The sequence below is a fragment of the Plectropomus leopardus genome, chromosome 10, assembly GCF_026936395.1.
Source record: "Plectropomus leopardus strain MGB_pleo_1.0 chromosome 10, ASM2693639v1, whole genome shotgun sequence".
NCBI lineage: Eukaryota > Metazoa > Chordata > Actinopteri > Perciformes > Serranidae > Plectropomus > Plectropomus leopardus.
The window spans coordinates 24017726-24036062 of NC_142185.1; the positions used below are offsets into that span (position 1 = coordinate 24017726).

An 18337-nucleotide genomic window follows, 5' to 3' on the forward strand; every position below is an offset into this window, starting at 1 on the left:
AAAAGAGACAAATTGGTGCATAAAAATTCTCCAGAATGCAGGAAATTAGGTGTTTGATGCTTAAAATGTTCTGGTACAGGACCCCCAAACCCCTCGTGTCATATGTGCCCCCCGCCCCCCTCAGTGTTGAAAACAAAACATTTCAACAGAACCAGAACAACACGATGGGGCTGAAAAAGAGACAGTGACCACTGGAAATATACGATAAATAGACTTGATTTCCTGCAGAAAAGGACAGACTTGTCTTTCATTAAACTATCTCACAGACATGTCTTGTACTGAGGCAGCACTTTAATGTTCACAGTTTAGTTTATTTGAGAAAAAATAAAAATGCCAGGACTAGCCAATAGGCTATTTTTCATCTGGCCAAGCTGCTATAAAAGGCTTCCTAAAATGCATCAAAGTAAAAAAAAACATCACACAGTTCTGATATAATCATTTCCACTGTTGCTTGTCCTTCCATCCTCAATGTCTAATTTAATTTGGGTGTGCCAGTTCAAGCCAGCTTTTATTATCGACTTTTCATCAGTGTAATCAGATTTTGTCTCTAAATGAATTAAGTCTGCGCCAGAGGCAGAACACATGCTATAAATTTGACTATGTTTCAGCCAGAAAATAAATCAGGCAAAATTTCATCCTCACTTACATCTCAGTACTGCTTTTTCCACAGGTAATACAATAAAACTGTAAATAACGGAAAATTTTGTTAAACTTTCCATCAGAACTTTGTTTCCAATACAGAAACTATTCTGCCAAACCACACATTTCCCCTCTTTTGTAACCATATAACTTCACCCTTGCTTAACTCAGTACTTTTTTGTTTTGTTGCTGTTTTTTCCAGTTTTGCTACTAAAGCTTGGTTGGGTAAAACAGGTAGTTAATGGTGAATGTTGCTGGATAACGGACATTATTGGGTTGATTTATTGACTATGAAATATTCTCCTGTTCTATAGCATGTGCCATAATTATCAGTTTTGGCACAAAGGCTGCTGGCTTTCATCTAAAGAAGTTTAAAACTTTTACTCAGTTGTGCTCAACTACATCTTTAAGGGTAACTTCATTATTTTTCAACTTGGATCCTATTTTCCCATATTTTTCTGTGACTCAATGGGAACACCAATTTTTGAAACAGGTCCAGTAAAGAGCGAGAGTGCACAGCGGACAACAGTGAAACAGGCTGCAATGTAACCACTCAGGCCATTTTTGCATCATCAAATTACATCCACTAAGTGTTTGTTTTTGCCACTGACAAGTTGAGATTGTTATTTTAAGTGTCTGAAAACATTATGGAAGAATCTTTCAAAGGTTGTCCATTTTTGTTAAAGGGTAAGATCCTTTTTGTTTTACAAGAAAAAGTCATTAAATCACTACTGTCAAACCCACCGGACTCCATTTAAATAAACTGTTATTTTAGCGTGTATAAATCCAGCAAATTTTCAAATTTAAACGGGTGAATTACAGGTTTATTTCAACCAAACCAGAGCTGGTGATAGTTGGAACAGTGGAAAGACGAACCAAGACAATGTTTGTGAGTTTTATTTTGTTTTTTCGATTTTAAATGAGGTGTGTTTTACGATGATCAAATTAGTATTTATTTAAATGGACTCTTGTGAGTTTAGCCATGGCGATTTCTGGGCTGTTTCAGGTTAAACAAAAAGGATCTTTAGACCTTTTAAAAAAAGGTCTAAAGATCCTTTCATAATGTTGTCAGTTACTTATAATAACAAAAACAAGCTATTTGGGGATGTAAATTGACTTCACGTATGCCCTGAGTGGTTACATTGCAGCCTGTTTCATTGTGGTGGCTGCAGCGCTCTTGCTCAAAATTGGACTAATTTTAAAACTTGTTGTTCCCATTAGTCACTCAGACACCAAAATGTAGTGGTTCCAGGTTGAAAAATACCAAAGTTTCCCTTGAAGCTCTTTGACTGTAATCCACCCTGCTCTTCTGTTTTCTTTTTACTTTTAATCTTTTTAAATGTGAAATTAACACTGTCTCATTTAATGCATTTTTAAATCATTTAATAACACTTTAAATTGAGCTTGCTAATGAAATTTGTGCCTTTTTTCAAATTATGATTATGATGTTTGTCCCCTTCAGGTTTGGCGGGCTCCTGCCTCCCTCGGTTCAGCACCATGCCCTTCCTGTACTGCAATCCCGGAGACATTTGTCACTACGCCAGCAGAAACGATAAGTCCTACTGGTTGTCGACGACTGCTCCTCTTCCCATGATGCCTGTAGAGGAGGGAGAGATCAAACCGTACATCAGCCGCTGCTCAGTATGCGAAGCTCCGTCAGTTGCCATCGCAATCCACAGCCAGGACATCACCATCCCACAGTGTCCTGTGGGCTGGCGCAGCCTGTGGATCGGCTACTCCTTCGTCATGGTGGGTGCTGGTCTTCCTCCCAGAAGAATATGTTTAAATGAAAAGATCAGGAATCATAAAATCAAAGGTGCTATGTGTAAGAGTTTGAGTATCATTATCATTTCATTGTAGAATGGAAGACCTTGATACAACTACCCTAACAAAAGACAATATTTGATAAGATTTAAAGGCACTATAATGTATCCCTTGTCTCTCTTGGGGAGCTTTGAGAAATTTGGAAAAACCTTGTACTGGAGACTACAAATTTATAACAACGCCTGCTTTACAAACTGGGAATGTGGAGACTGAGAGATGTGGGTGTTAACAGACAGGGAGGCTCTCATGAAAAGACCCTCTCAAGCTGTACTCTTGGAAGTGTGGGATGCAGCGTTTTTGATACTCGACCCATGCTAGTGACTGAAAGCCATGACGTATAAGCCTGTGTTTCTTGGATGTCCAAAGTCCAGCTCAGGGGCCAATTGTGGCCCTCTGACAGATTGTAAAGGGCCTGCAGCTTGTCTTTCAAGATATACTATATATGCCACAATATTGGTTTATCAAGCAAGATCACTTTGCATTTTTTCTGTCCACCTCATGATGACGGGACTTTCACACAGTTTGAGGACATACACAAAGTAGAAACTATGCAACTAATGTGTATATAAACAGATGGTCAACAAGTAAACGAACTACAGCAGCAGACATTTCTTGCTGGGTAGCAGACTTGGCCACAGGAAAGAAGCATAAAGTCAACAGCAAGGGGTGCCTCTTTTTTATTAATATAATGTTTTATTGATATAATATAATATTAATATTTTTATTTTGAAAAGGATTTAAGAATTTCTCAGTACAGCTGTTAACTCTGTAGTTTTTAACAAACGTTTTTCAAACAAGAGTACATTTTTTTGGTAGGAACTATATTCAGCTGTGGATGTGGTGTGCCAGTGAGTATTTATTGCAACAAGACAATGTGTAAGTAAACTACGCTACTCGTGTTCATTGTGTAAGGAACGTGTCACCCAGAGTGTGACTCATTTATGTGTTTTTATTAGTTTTATTAGTTTTGGACAATAGAGAGTGAAAAGAATATCAAGCTTTCTTGTTCAGTTGATTTATAATAAGCATGGGGCGATATGACAATTTATTTTCACAATAATCCTGGCCGAGATAATTTGGATTCATGATAATCCTGGTAATAATCAAAAAATGCTTAAAACTCTGAAAGTGGAGCTAAAATAAATTAGAATCACCTTACATAATCTTTATAGTGAAAACCTAGACCTCGCAGCTGTTTTAAATGACATCCTATCTTTCAATATGAAATATGCCAAAGCTTGATTAAGATCTCTTATTACCCAGCAGTCTCTTTGGGTGCTGCTGGACACAATATTCACTATTATCTCAATAATGGAAACTCCCCACAATCAACTCATTGTGTTCTTTATTGCAATCCTCGATAAAAATCTTATATTGTCCAATCCCTAATAAGTTCATGGTTGTTTTTAGTCTTTCATGGAATTTGTTGACCGAAAAACAACAGACTTACCCTTTAAAATGCCCTTTGTAACCAAATATAAAAGTGTGCTTATGACTTTGCACCTGCCTCATTTGTCCCCCTCTCACCTTTGTCCCCACAGCACACGGCAGCAGGAAACGAAGGCGGAGGTCAGTCCTTGTCGTCTCCCGGTTCCTGCCTGGAAGACTTCCGCACAACGCCATTCATCGAGTGTAACGGGGCCAAAGGCACATGCCACTACTTTGCTAACAAATACAGTTTCTGGCTAACCTCCATAGATCAGCAGTTCCACGAGCCGGCATCAGAGACGCTTAAAGCAGGCCAGCTCCTGTCACGCATCAGCCGCTGCCAGGTCTGCATGAAGAACTTGTGAGAGAAGCTGTTGCGTTGGCGGTGATGTAATGTCGTCTCTCTATCATGTACTAAATCATTGACAGGGGGATCTGAAATACTGATTTAGATCGATGTAAAACGTTCTCCCCGAGCCACAGAGCTCAGATATGCAATGACTGCGCGATGCCTCGAGCTTTGAGTCCCACTGTAGATAAAACAGGCCCATAATGAAGTCAAAAGCATTCTGGGAAAATGTGTTATTGTGTTAAATGTGCATTGGTGCTTACTGTTTAACTTATTACCTCAGCTATGACACATTGAGCCTGATTAGACCTGGTATTAACATGCACCTTGTACTGATTGAATCACAAGTGGACAGTTCGATGTCTGTCTGTTCATTAATTCTCACTAGAATGCGTCTCCGCATGCGTCGAGTGATTGATTGATTGAATCTCACTTCTCCGCTCTATAAGCATATTTCCTTTTGTAAACAACAAATGCACTGTTGCTTCTTCTAAGTAAAAATGTTATTAATTGTAGGACTGCCCACAGCATTTTGACAGCTCTCCTTCTCTCTGTCTCTCTTTCTGTTGGTCATGAGACAAGCGCCGCTCGCAGAATATGGTTACGGGAGTGTGAGCACCATGCTTAATGAAACCATGCCGTGCCAAATTGTCTTTCCATTGTCAGTTAGGATGCACCAGAGGTGGACCATCCTTGGATTGGGGCCAAAAGTCCGCACGACCATTTCCAAGCGGTTAGTGTTAACGTCTTGCCGATCGCAGCCAGCCCCTGACGACCCTCCCCTTCTCCCCCCAAAACAAGCGCGTTGTGTAGTGAAACTCCACTCACGTCCTGTCTGTGCAGGAAACCAGAGAGAAAGGTGTTTTAAAAGTCTCTGTGTTCAGCTCTCACTTCTTTTGTAGCTTCTAACTGAATCTCTATAGTTTGGAGTTTCTCTCCTGCGTCCTGTTTTTACTTCAGATAAGTGCTTCATTTTACGGTTGTCGCTTTAAGCCATACAGGAGTTGTGTTGAGTTACTGCTAATAAAAACTTAGGCCTAAGATATACTTACTGGCATGTCGGCTACGTGCATCCTTAAAAATTAACGCAAAGCGGAGGCGAGATTCAGTATGTATATAAACAGCAGGGGCAGTGTAGGACCAAAGCAGACATGCGAAAGCACTGGTGGTGCTTTACATCATCAATCTCTTTGCATTGGCAGCACAACAGACACATACTCCCTATTGTCCCAACGGGCTGGATTAGAGGCCTTACGTACCACCAGTGTTGTTGCCGCTGTCACCTTTAATGCCTTAATCTCAGCATTAACATGGTAGTAACCTCCTCGAATGTCCCCATGTCTGTTGTTTACATCCCACGCATCTGATAGTTGTATACGACCTGATCTCCCTCGTGTGCCCTCTAGAGGCATCCTCCAGTAACACCGTCGCGTATAGGCAAGTATATATACAAAAATGCTCATGACGCAGCCAGACACGTACGCGAACGCAAGGTTAAACCATGGATGTATTATAAGGAAGTCACAGCAAGTTTATCTCCGATCTTAAAGTTTCCTTATTTTGGTGCTTCACAATTAAAGCTTTTACATAAAATAACTGAGCTTTTATTGTGAAGAATCTTCAGGAAATTATATGTGTTTTTCAAAGGGTTAGCAGAAATTTTCTGAATGTGGCAACGTGTGGATCGGATCTCAAGGTGAATTTAGGACGCCCTCGGTTCATTCTCACCTGTACTTAGAGTTGTCCGCTTGGAATCTGATCACTCAGGACGTTTGGTAATACCAGGTGTAAACACGATCAGAAACTACACTACAGCTGAACCAAAGATGCCCGTGTGTATGCACTGCTTCAGTTTATCTAGATGTTTTTATTGTTTAGGGTATACAGCCCTTCATAAAGCCACTAACTCTGCTTCTCAGACATCTGAAGAATGTGTCTTGAACAATAGTTGACTGATACTATTGACAGTATTATCCTGCAGCTTTTATTCCACTGCTCTTACAAAACCTATTTTTATGATACGACAGTCTTCTCGATCTTTTTATCCGTTTTGTGCCTTTATCAACTATTGAAAAATAATTTGCAACTCTTAATTTTTTATACACGATATGTTCACACAATGCACTGATCCTCTTTGTATTTATACCAGCTGAATGAACTTGACCCCCCCTCCCTAAGAGTTTAAACATATATTCATCTAATACTACTCATGTCACACTCATTTTCCTTTACAAATCTGCTTATTATTGAACTGCCCCGAGCTGCCAGCAAGACAAAATGTAAACAGCTCGGATCAAAGGTCTGACTGCAGCAAATCCATGTTGTGGTCATTGATCCCCAGTTTAGATCAGATTATTTTACACATTTTCTAGAAAGTAGGTCAAATGTTCTAAGATTCACTCAATAAACAGTTTGATTTGACAGAGAATATACTGACAATTAACTGTAATGTAATTTTGGTAACTTTCATAACATAATTATTTCATTGGATTGTAAAGATTAAATGTTTGTTTGTTATGCTTGTTATCATGCCTTTTTACTCTCACAGTCCTAACTAAATCTGGCAGACCAAACAGACTTAATAAAAATGTTTTTGACAGCGTATTTAAAAATTCATTAGGTTTATTAATTAATTTACACTCATTGAAAAGTTCCAAATGTGCCAATAAAATATAAAGATCAGTATCAATTCTAGTCACAGAGCAGAAAAGGAAACCAAGGTTTGATTCGTGAAAAACATAAAGTAAAACTATAACAATGTGCCACAGAACAAAAAATTAGTGCTGTTAAATTTGTGACAATCTCATTTCAAAACAAGAAAAAGCAGTGATTGACTTGTTATGTGTATTATTTGACCACAGACACATCTTTGGGATACAAAAGCAGTTTCTATAATAGAGGTGGAAGGTTTCAAAGCACAGAGTGACAACTAGGGCTGCTGTGATGATGGAATTTCCCCTGCAATGAACAGTATTATTATCGCCATTTTATTTATATATTTATTTATCTTTTAGCAAATTCATTTAACCTGATGTTTGCTCTTTGTAAATAAGCTTCATTGTTGGCTATTGTTGGTTATATTATGACTTTTTAAATGAAGAAAAAAAAAGACTCTTTAATCTTTGTACTGCCCCTCCTCCACTGTGATTGGACCGCTGGATAAAAACACAACTGCAGTGTTTTACCAAAGTTCAGGTTTTTTTACCTTTCTGTGACCAGAAAAAAACTGCTAAGTAATAGATGCTCAGTGGCTCATCACGCTGCTGGCATGTGGAGTAGAGGGAAAATATGCAGCACCCCCATTAAATAAAAAAAAAAAAAAAAGAAAACATCAACAAAGCGCTTGTGTCAGTTATCTGCCATCACATGCAGTTGGGTGGTCAATAGTGTGACATTGCAATATTGGGGTTATCGCGAAAGCCCTAGTGATAATGCAGCATGTTTATTTCCCTTCCTTAAAGGTCCAGTGTGTATGATTTAGAGGTACATATTGGCAAAAGTGGTATATAATTTTCTTAACTATGTATTAATTAGTGTACAATCACCTGAAATTAAGAATTGTGTTTTTTGTTACCTTAGAATGAGCCATTTATTTTACACAGGAAGCAGGTCCTCTTCCATGTTGTGCTACTGTAGCCTATTTACGTTTTCATATCGGCCATCGTACGTCTCTTGAAGCCCATTTATGCTCCCTTTACCTTCAAAAACAGATACATCAGTTTCAAACATCACTGCCCTAATACTTCCACGCATCCTTCCTGTTGACATAGATACAGCCAATAGATGGCACTACAGAGTGAACCAATGACATCAAAAAACAAGGCGACAGAGGAGGAAATCGTAATAATGTATCTAACGTTGAGCATTAAGGAGCCCATACAAGATTCACACACAGGAGAAGTTTCAGTTCTGTAACCTCACCACTAGATGTCACTAAATCCTACACACTGGACCTTTAAAATAAACGCCAGCTGCTTTTTCTTACTGTCTTTACTGATTGAATAATGTGTGTTTGTGTTACCGGGAGGTCATTAATGTTTTTAAGTCTCAGTCAAGGCAAGTAAGTAGTACCGTCACAGTATGTATTTGGTGCGCAGACCAACCTCTTGATTGTCGTTCGGTAAAAACATTTCTCTTTTGGAGGCAGCCCCTAGCAGCAGCTGGATCTGGCCTTCTTGTTGCTGCCCCCTCTGCACTCCTCCAGGTCCACCGTAGGGGACTCCTGGTTCTCATTTCTCTTCCTCAGGATGGAAGGCAGAACCAGATCAAACAACGCCTCAAATAGATTGTCCACATTGTAGCCCGTCTTGGCGCTCGTCTCGAAGCACATCTTCTCTGCGGGCAGGCTGCTCTTCTCCTCCAGGCCTTTGTAGCGCAGTATTCTCCCATAAAGAGCCGCCGCATCCTCGGGGGTGACCTGTTTTTGCACCGTCACCCCAGAGAGGGACGCAGGGGAGGCCGGAGGTGTGGGGCAAGCAGACAGCACCTGTGGGTCCGTCCTCCCCTCCTCACACTCAGTTTGGTCCTCAGACGCCACATCTGAGTCCAGACACAGCTGGGCTTTAGGGTCTGTGAGATCCACCTTGTTGCCCACTACAGCGTAAATGCAGTCATGGTTAGCAGTGTCAGTGAGGGACAGGAAGCGCTCCTCCAGCTCAGCAAGGCTCTGCCAGTTTGTGACGTCGTAAGTGAGGATGACTGCGGCTGCACCTCGACAGTACATCGAGCCCAACCCGTGGAACTGTTCGCGACCTGGGGAGACAGGGAGAGGTCAACAGTGTCAACGCTGAGAAATAAAACAGCCGTACTGCAGAAAGACACACAGCACAGAGAGACGTTCTGCAAGACAGTCAGCAGTTTGAAGACAAACAACCTTTGTTGCTGAAATATGCAGAAATCTTGAAAGGGCACATTGTGCATGAACTCTCTGCCGCAGGGAGCTCATGGGTAAAGCTCGGTTACCATTATATATCAGGTACACCTAACTATGACTTTTTTTAATGTTAATTAAAGAGATACTTTGCTGATTTTCAACCAGATTTGTATCATAACAATGTGAATAGTGAGTTAAAAAACGACTAATGTTTTACTTTCCTCCATCTTACCAGCAGCCATATCTCCCTGCTCAAATCCACTGGATCTGGGGATTGTTGTTCCAACTACTAATTGTATGTCCGCATTTTCGTCAAGGCGATTAAATGAAGATCGGGACTCTCAAAACCAATGGGAGCTATGAGGTATGACACATGGGTGATGGAACTCAAGGTGCAATGGTGAAGGGTCACGGCGGACAGCGTTAGAAATAGAGGTTCGGCCTGACAGTTGTTTCTGGGTACGCTCGAATTGATGGCGGCCAATATGCCATACAAAGTTTTCAGATAGAAAGCATTTGTTTTTATTGTCTTTTACTTAGGAACTTTTCAGTAACTGCAGAATTTTAGTTCTCACTTGGATCTTTATTTTTCATATAAAATATATTCCAACCCAAGGCCGACTGCAGATCCTATGATGCGATATGTCGTAACTTCTTTGATTTTCCATATGCCCGCCACCACGGACAAAAAGAGTATAGAGTTGGAGATACTTCTTGCCTAAAATGTCTCCATAAACATATTTTTGTGTAGTGTTTGGCTGTAATATGAGAATTTGTGAACAGAAAGTGGGTGCCATACTGTTTCTGTATTGTTTAAATATAGAATAAAAAATATAAGATCAAACAGTAAAACCCCAAAAAACAGACAGTGCTGATCAAATATAAAGCAATATTTTGTTAGTGCATTGCCTATTTCTCACCTAAAATGTCTTCAGAAACATATTTTAGTGCACAGTTTAACTGCAAATCAAGATGTTCGTTACCGGTGAGCTGCCATTTTTATTTCTGTAGAAAAACGCCCACCTTTCTACTTCTTGAGCAAAAGCGTCTGTTTTCTTTGGAAATATAGCACCAGTTTTAAAATATTTGCATTGTCCTACTGTGTAGACAGCCCACGTTTATGAAAAGAACATCTTTCTAGCAGTATAATTCGTTTCAAACTAATTGTTTTCGTCCATAAAATGCCAGAAAATGGCAAAAATTATAATCTCCCAGAGCCCAATGAAGTATCTTCACATTACTTGTTTATCAAACCAACAATCCAAACACCAAAGACATTGAGTTTAAGATAAAGTGCAAATGCTCATATTTGAGAAGCTGAAACCAGGGAATGTTCTTTTTTTGTTGGTAACTGAAACAATTTGATTACCAAAACCATCAGTTTCCCATTTTATTTTCTGTCAGCCGGCTGAGTGATAAATCAGCTAATCTAATGCTGTCCAAGAGTATACGCATTATACTAATTTATCACAAATACCTCCAGGAACACTTCAGAACACACTGCAGATCTAAAATAGAGAGATGTTTTTTTTTTTTTTTTTTGGCCGAATGATAAAAAAAGATAAACCTTTTACTCAGCCCTAAATGGGCCTCTGGAAAATACTATTGTATGCAAGTTTGGAAAAGATATGTTAGAGCAAAGGGAGACAAGTCTTCCTTTCACAGCCCTGTCATGTGACTGTTAAGAGGAACAGGGTAGCTTAAAAGCCTTCATGGAGCTTTGAAAGTAAACTGAGAGCGAGTATATTCGGAGGGAAAACAGGCAACGGAGAGCCCGTTTTCAATGTGCTGAGCCAAACATCCGACAGGTTTTAGCACAGCCCTTATAACTGACACTCTTCCCAGGTTTTATGGCCGACGCTGATAGGTCTGCAGCAGTAGTTTTGAAATGACTCAGCGCTGATCCAGCATTTCTTCACCGCAGAGTGACTAAATAAAACGCACACAACAGCCTCCTGTCAGAGGTCATGGAGCTGTGGAACACAGACAGGAAATGGCTTACTGGTGACATGGTCGGCTTTTCCTTATCTGTGTGGCTCACCAACTCTTCTTTTGTGCACTGTGTGTTTGCCCAAGAGGGTTTACTGTAATTCATGTTTACACAATACTGGAATGTAGTTTATTCACCAGCAGGGACTGGATGAATCACCAAATTAATACTGCCGTAGGCAATGCGTTTCGATTAGTATATTCAAGAGAATTAGTCTTAAATCATCATGATTCTTGGGTTTAATTAGGGACACAAGTTCTGGAAAAGTGCACGTTTGTATTCGTTTTGAATTCTCATGAGTTTTTGTTTTTATTTAGTATTTCATTTTTGTTTTGAATCCAGTTTAGCTTCAGGGAGGTCCCATAGTTGGTTTGCGTGTTTCGATTTTTTTTTTTTTTTTTTTAAAGTTTAAAAATGTTTAGTTTAAGTTGAGATTGTATTGGTTTTATTAGTTTTTGATATATTTTTTAAATGTACAGTGTGGGGGTTCTTTGTAAGGGGCATTATTTAAGAAGTTCAGAATATGTACAATACATAAGACTTTGTGAAGGCAATTGACTCAGAGTCATGTGAAAATCCCAGTCTCAATAAACACATAAGTGCCTTCATGTGCTTGTTTTGTTGACAAATTTGACCAAATTGACAAATACTAAAATTAAAGATATTTCTGCATATGGTTATTTTGTTTTGGTTTATCTTGTAAAGACACAATATAATATCAGTTAGTTTTTTTTGTCTAATTTTACTTTTATTTCACTTAACATTAATGTTTTTGTAAACTATAATAAGCTTGATTTGTATTATGTAAATATTATATGTATTTATATTAGAGTAAAACGACAGACTGGTTCATTCAATCTGACCTCGTTGTGATAGTTTACTCCTCTAATCATTTTCTACAGTAAAAAAAACATCTAACATCCCATAAATGTGTTTTCCTCCACTGCTTCATTTGGTTTTCATCATCTACTCACAAAACGTATTTTCTGTTAATGGCATGTCAAGATTAATTTGATTTATCTGATAGAATTAAGGGCCTTTGCAGTCTGTCCATTGTAATGTGGGCTGCAGCACAAGAATACAAGCCTTCCTACTCATGATGCATTGATATATTTAAGTAAGACTGTGCTGTGTTTTTAGAGGCTTTGCGCTGAGGTTTAAGAGTTAAAATCAACTTCGAATTATCCATGTTTTGTCAAATCTTTAGCAGTGATCTCATGCTGCTGTTCACAGATTTTAAAAAGAGGCTAAAAGTGACTGTTGGTGCAGAAGTACGCAGATCACAGGAGCTCTGATTGGGTCACATCAGACCAGCATTGAGCAATATCGCACAAGACAAAGCACACAGTGATTTTTACACATCTGTGTTATTCAGCAGGAAACAGAGTGAAGTGGCTTATTATATGTAGCATGATATATACTAAATAAAACAGTAATAAAACAGTATTAAGGTCACTGCACAACAATGTCTGGGGCCTGAAAGTGCTTGTTAAGGAAGCAGGTGTTTGCATGGTGGGTGATTTTCTGTTAGCACATTTTAAATATGTATTATTTAAGCAGTGAATCTGGTGTTTGCTTACGTAAAACTTTACAAGTACTTTACATGCTTTGTAACATACAATAACCTACTAAAACTGAAAAAAAAGAACTTAAATTTTAATAACATATCATTCTTTCCAAACTACATTGCTCTGTGATTACATGAAACTTAAACTGATTCGAGATTTAAATGTTGAAACTGATATCAGAAGAGGAACTGATTAATTTTCTGTTTGACTAAGTGACTGACGGGCTTTTATTTTCACAATATTTAAGTAAATGTTGTTGTTTTTTTTTTAAAATAGGCTCTTTTAAAACAGTTTGATGAGTTGTGTATGACATTTGTAACTTATTTTATTTTTATCCATTATGTTTAATTGTTATTGTTTAAGATCAAGGTTCAGTATACTTCAGTTGTAGCAAATAACTTTGGGCTACTACAAGTGGAGGTCATGTTACTGATTACAGACTCTGACTAATAGATTGCATGTTTATCAGAAAGGCCTGTCCCTGAAAATGAAATGAGTAATCAGACAGCATTAAGGGACTCTGGTACTATTGAAAGGTGTGTGTGCATAGATTAAAAGATTTATTTTTACACTGTTTTAAGGGTTGTTTTCCCCAAAGTGGGTTAAATTATCAGATCTTTTTTTTATCCTGTCTGAAGAGTTTAACATTGTGCAAGGCTTTATAGGAAATGGTATTATTGTTTCAGCACTTAATCCTTTGAAAACTTTGTTTTTTCTTTCAAACTTTATTTATTGATTATCCACATAACAAAATAATCCTTTGAAAACTGAGCAAGTTGATTTGATTTCTTTCAAAACATGAGGAATACAAGCCATGACCAAGTTAGCAAGGAATATCCCACAAATTGCAAGAACACATGTCCAGAAAACTATATTTATAATTATTCTAATTTTATATTTAAAATTATGTAACAGGGTTAGGGTTAGGGTTAGGGTTAACATGAATACACTTTTTTCAAAAAAATCTGCACTTTTGGGGTTATTTATGAATTTTCTTCTCTTTTCTTTTTGCTTATATTCAGGTAATTAAATATTAAAATAACAAAAAAAGTAAAAACCAAAAAATGCAAATATATATATATATAAATATACAGAAATATGTGCAATTACTTTATTCTTTTTTTCTGCAACATGATTTTAAATATAACATTATAATAATTATAAATACAGTTTTCTGCACATTTCCCCTTTTTGTGCGTGTTCTTCCAATTTGTGGGACATGGGTCTTGCCAACTTGGTCGCTGCTATAAATCCCATGTTTTCTAAAGGAATCAGACGAATTTTTTCAGGTTTCAAATGGTTAATCTATGATTTTTTTAATATGTGAGAACAGCATGTAAATAAGAGTGTTGCGCCTGTTGAGACTGAGCGGTCACGTGCCAGTGATTGCCTCAGGTGAGATCACGCGTTATCAGGTAAACACAGATAATAAACACAAGGAATGAGACTTTGATAAGAGGTTAAAATAAACAGTGGGAAAAAAGGTCACATGAGGGAGAGTATTACCAGCAGTGTCCCATATAGAGATATTGTAAGGTCCCCACTGTTTGAGGAAAAACGCCCCTCCGACGGTGCTGATGGTGTCTTTGAACTTCCTCTCCGTGTACCTGTGGAGCAGCGACGTCTTCCCCACGTTCATGTCCCCCAGCAGGACAACCTTGACGTCGGGCTTTTTCATCTTCGACACTTCGGGCATGAGGATGGACCCGCAGCAGGGGTGTTTTTATCCCTTTTATGCGGAAAACAAACTCGGTCTAGTGAGTAAAATGCACGTCAGGCTGGTCGAGGATTCCTCCGACATTTTAGGAGCCAAACTTGGTGTGTGACGGCGTTACTGTCCGGTGTTTGTCCATCCTCAGTCTGATGTCTGAATGTCTGTAACTTCAAAAAGTAACTGCGGTGAAACAGGAAGTAGGTGAGCAGCTAAAGATTTACACGCGTGCCTTTATGCCCTGAGCGACGACTCTCAGGTTCAGCTGCCAGTGTACTGCACAGTTGTGTCTGCCGTCGGAAATGCGTGCACCTCACGGGAGCGCGCACAGCGAGCGCTCCCGTGAGGGCAACTTTGAAGACACCCTAGGGGGCGCCAAGTTATTGTTTTTTTTTAATGACCTGATAACTGGTTAATGTCATGCCAAAACCCCAGTTATATTTAATTTCTCCATATTTTTTTCCATTTTCATACATTTTTAGTTAAACACTGGGAAAAGGGTTGTTTCTGTTGGCATTAATCAGGGAGAGGAGCTCTGAGTTATCTAAATGTACAGTGAAAAACAAAAGTGACATGATTTGTAAAACACATGGATGTTGCAAATCTATTAAAGATATATCCTTTAATGGATCGACATCAGTTTTCTTGTGCTACGTTCAGATGCCTTTCAGAAGCTATGTTACCCTTTGAAAAATCATTTTCAAATTCAAATATGTGTTAAAATACACATTAACCCCCTGAAACCTCACATTGGCTAGATGTTATTTTAAAAAAAGAATGAAAGTAGACGATGAGCAACTTAAAAAAAGAACCAAATGACCGGAAAAATTGCTGAAATAAAATCATTTCTGATGATTGTAATAATTGTAAATATATTTCTTCGTGTCTTTCCTTAGTAATTTGAAAACGTTCTAATGATTCTTTCACTGTCTTAATTTTTTCGATAATTTCTTTCAAAATGTTTTACAATTTGCGAAGGATTTCATGCTAAATTATTTATTACCTTTTTTCCATGTTTTTGTAAAAAAAAAAAACACAAATTTACTCAAAAAAACTGATGATGATCCACGTTTCAAAGGGTTAACCCTTAACCTGGGCAAATTCATATATATATATAAGTTTTACGGTATTACGCTGACCACCACCTAGCGGTCATTAGAAGAAGTGCAACTTTAAACTACTTCCGCTTTGGCTGCTCAGCTGTGGTGAATGAGGAGCACCCGCGTTTATTGACAGATTTTAACCTACTGGGATGGAGGACTGTCCGAGGCGGCCTTAAAGGCATCACAAGCTGCTTCTTCCTGTGCTGGTGCTCTGGGTCAATGCGCCTCATGATCAGGATCATTTGTGCGCAGTTGTCAGCGCTGAATCGCAGTTCCAGTTTAGGTAAGAAGAAGTGTGTTCAACCAGGCGGGTCTGCAGAATGAGAACATGCCGCAGGAGATTCAGACGCTCGCCCTTTGCTTTATCTCAGTTGCTCTGTCGGTTGTCGCCACATTGGTGTGTTTGAACGAGAAAGGTAAAGTGAAGGAAACAGTGTGACATGTTTCATTGCAGCGTCCTGACAGCTATGACGTTAGCTTAGCACGCCGCTAAAGATTGTCGGTGGTTATCGAGGAGTTCAGAGGTTAAAACAGTAACACATCAATGGGTTAAAGTCCCAGTTGGCTGTTGTGATTCGGATCTTTAGATTGGAGGCAAGCCAGCCTCCACTCCGAAAAAGACGGTCTAACTCGCCGCCACCATGTTTACTGGTTCGCCTATATGACAGGCATTACGGTAAGGGGTGACTTCAAAATAAAAGCTCCGTTCCGATGAATCACATTGATTAACAAGTCAGTTTGTCTTAACTAAATGATTAAAAAAATGCTTAAACAAATATGAACACATAAAAAATACGCAAGTATAAATTAATACACAAATAAATATGAGTTAATATTCATTTTGAACACGTAAAAGCAAAACACACAAAGAAAAGCTAACAAGCAGTACAGCAACTGCAATGATTAAAAACAAAAAGGAAAAAACAAACAAACAAACAAAAAACGGTCTGTACATCAGTCTCAATAAAATGTACTCAAGCCACTTAAACTTAAATATTACATGTTTGAAAAGGAGTAGGAAGAAGTACACATTAATACCTATCTCTGTATATACATTCACAAACTACATACAGGACTTCCCAAATTTTTTATACAACCCCCTTTTGATATGCAATAAATAAAATAAGACAAATGAGTAAATATATCAAAATTGGTAATACTAGTGAATACAAAATAACAACAACAATAATAATAATAATAAAAATAATAATAATAATAATAATAATAATAATGATAATAATGATAACAATAGTAATACACAATAATGTTCACTTCATAATGAACCAGTGAAGAAAGAGGAAGCACCTTTTTACCACAAACTAATTTCACTAAGGACTGTAAGCAGACCACCTAAGAGTTTCATTCAGACAAACAACATCAAAGCCTTCTAAAATCTCATTTGAGTTGTCTTACATTTAAATTCATATTCAAATTTAAAGGGAACACCCTGTGACCAGATAACAGTTTCATTTTCACAGTAATAACGGACGACCACAGTGTGACAGTAACAGGACATTCTGATGTGGATTTTACAAATTAAAGCCCATCAAAACCTCATATAATCTCTCCTAATGTTGAAAATTCACATCAGGATGTGAAGATGAATTAGTTTGTGTAAAAGGTGTTTCCTGATGACACTCTTCAGTGGTGCCATTATGAATTCAGATTGGTCTGATAATTATTGTTAATCAGCACAATGAGCAACACAGGGTCCCATTTTTTTGTCTAAAAATTTAGTTTTCAGGCATAAATTCTTATGTTGTTGTATTTTATTGTATTATCTGATATCTTTTTTTCTTGTATTTATTTATTTATCTGTTATATATTATTATTTATATTAATATTTATTATTGTTGTTGTTGTTACATATTATTTGTGTAGTTATTTATACTTGTGTATGAGGCTTCTCACTGGTTTTAACAGAAAACATCACATTACCCCAATTCTGGCTTCTCTCCAACGGCTCCCTGTTTGTTTAAGAATTGATTTTAATATTATACTGATCACATGTAAAGCTCATCTGTGTCTGACCCCAAGCTACATATAGAAATACTAACCACATATGAGTCAGTTTGCAGCCTTAGATCCTCAGACGGGGCTCTTCTGGATGTTCCAACGTTGAGGCTTAAATCTAAAGGTGCTTTTGCCATCAGGGCCCCTCGGCTTTGGGACGACCTGCCTGAAGAGATAAGGCTTGCAGAATCAGTTGCTTATTTTAAATCACTTTAAACCCATTTTTATAGACTTACTTTTATGTGATGTGATATTTTTATTTAATTTATTTATTTTACCTATTTTATGTATGTTTTATTTATTCATTCCATGTATTTGTGGGTTTTATTGCTTTTATTGTATTGTTGTTTTTGGTCTATTTGCTTGTATTACTTTATATTGACATTTTGCATCCTGCATTATTTGTTGTTTTAATGCATCTTGTTTTAATTTTATACTAAGATCAGTAGAACTGTTTGGCTTTCAACTTAGCTATTCACCAAAAACAACAAACAAACTAAAAACAGTTAAAAGATACAAGTACAACTTGTGACATAATGAGAACTTGAAAATGTGTCCCCGACATGAAGCAAATAGTTTTTAAAATTTATTTACCAAAGTCGGGCTGTCATGAGCTAACTTTGTGTAGTTGTATTTCCTTTGATGTATCCCATTTCTGCATTTGCTTTGTTTGTCAAAACACTGTGCCATATTATATATTTATTTATCTATCAATTCATTTATCCATTCATTCATATACTTAATATAAATCATTTATGTATGACTCACATGTTCAATGTGATCCACCTGATCGGAGCTTTTATTTTGAAGTCAGCTCTTACACGCTCTTACCGTAATAC

At 37.8% G+C, this 18337-nt stretch overlaps 2 protein-coding genes across 4 annotated transcripts in view; one reads left to right on the forward strand and one right to left on the reverse strand.

Annotated features, from left to right (window-relative positions):
* The window catches only part of col4a2 (collagen, type IV, alpha 2), a 79408-nt gene extending 72651 nt beyond the window's left edge, over positions 1 to 6757 (forward strand). For all 3 annotated transcript variants that reach the window (XM_042495124.2, XM_042495125.2, XM_042495126.2), the window contains 2 exons: positions 2102 to 2388; positions 4005 to 6757. In XM_042495124.2, coding sequence (XP_042351058.2) covers positions 2102 to 2388; positions 4005 to 4256 — 539 coding nt within the window. In that variant the 3' untranslated portion in view covers positions 4257 to 6757. The remainder of the gene's footprint in view (positions 1 to 2101; positions 2389 to 4004) is intronic.
* Positions 6758 to 6844: 87 nt separating this feature from the next.
* On the reverse strand, positions 6845 to 14832 carry rab20 (RAB20, member RAS oncogene family). The gene is made up of 2 exons (XM_042495131.2): positions 14178 to 14832; positions 6845 to 8992 (listed from the first exon to the last, which is right to left on the reverse strand). Exons 1-2 carry the CDS (start codon positions 14365 to 14367, stop codon positions 8391 to 8393), a joined length of 792 nt encoding a protein of 263 aa, XP_042351065.1. The 5' UTR covers positions 14368 to 14832; the 3' UTR covers positions 6845 to 8390.
* Positions 14833 to 18337: the final 3505 nt, after the last annotated feature.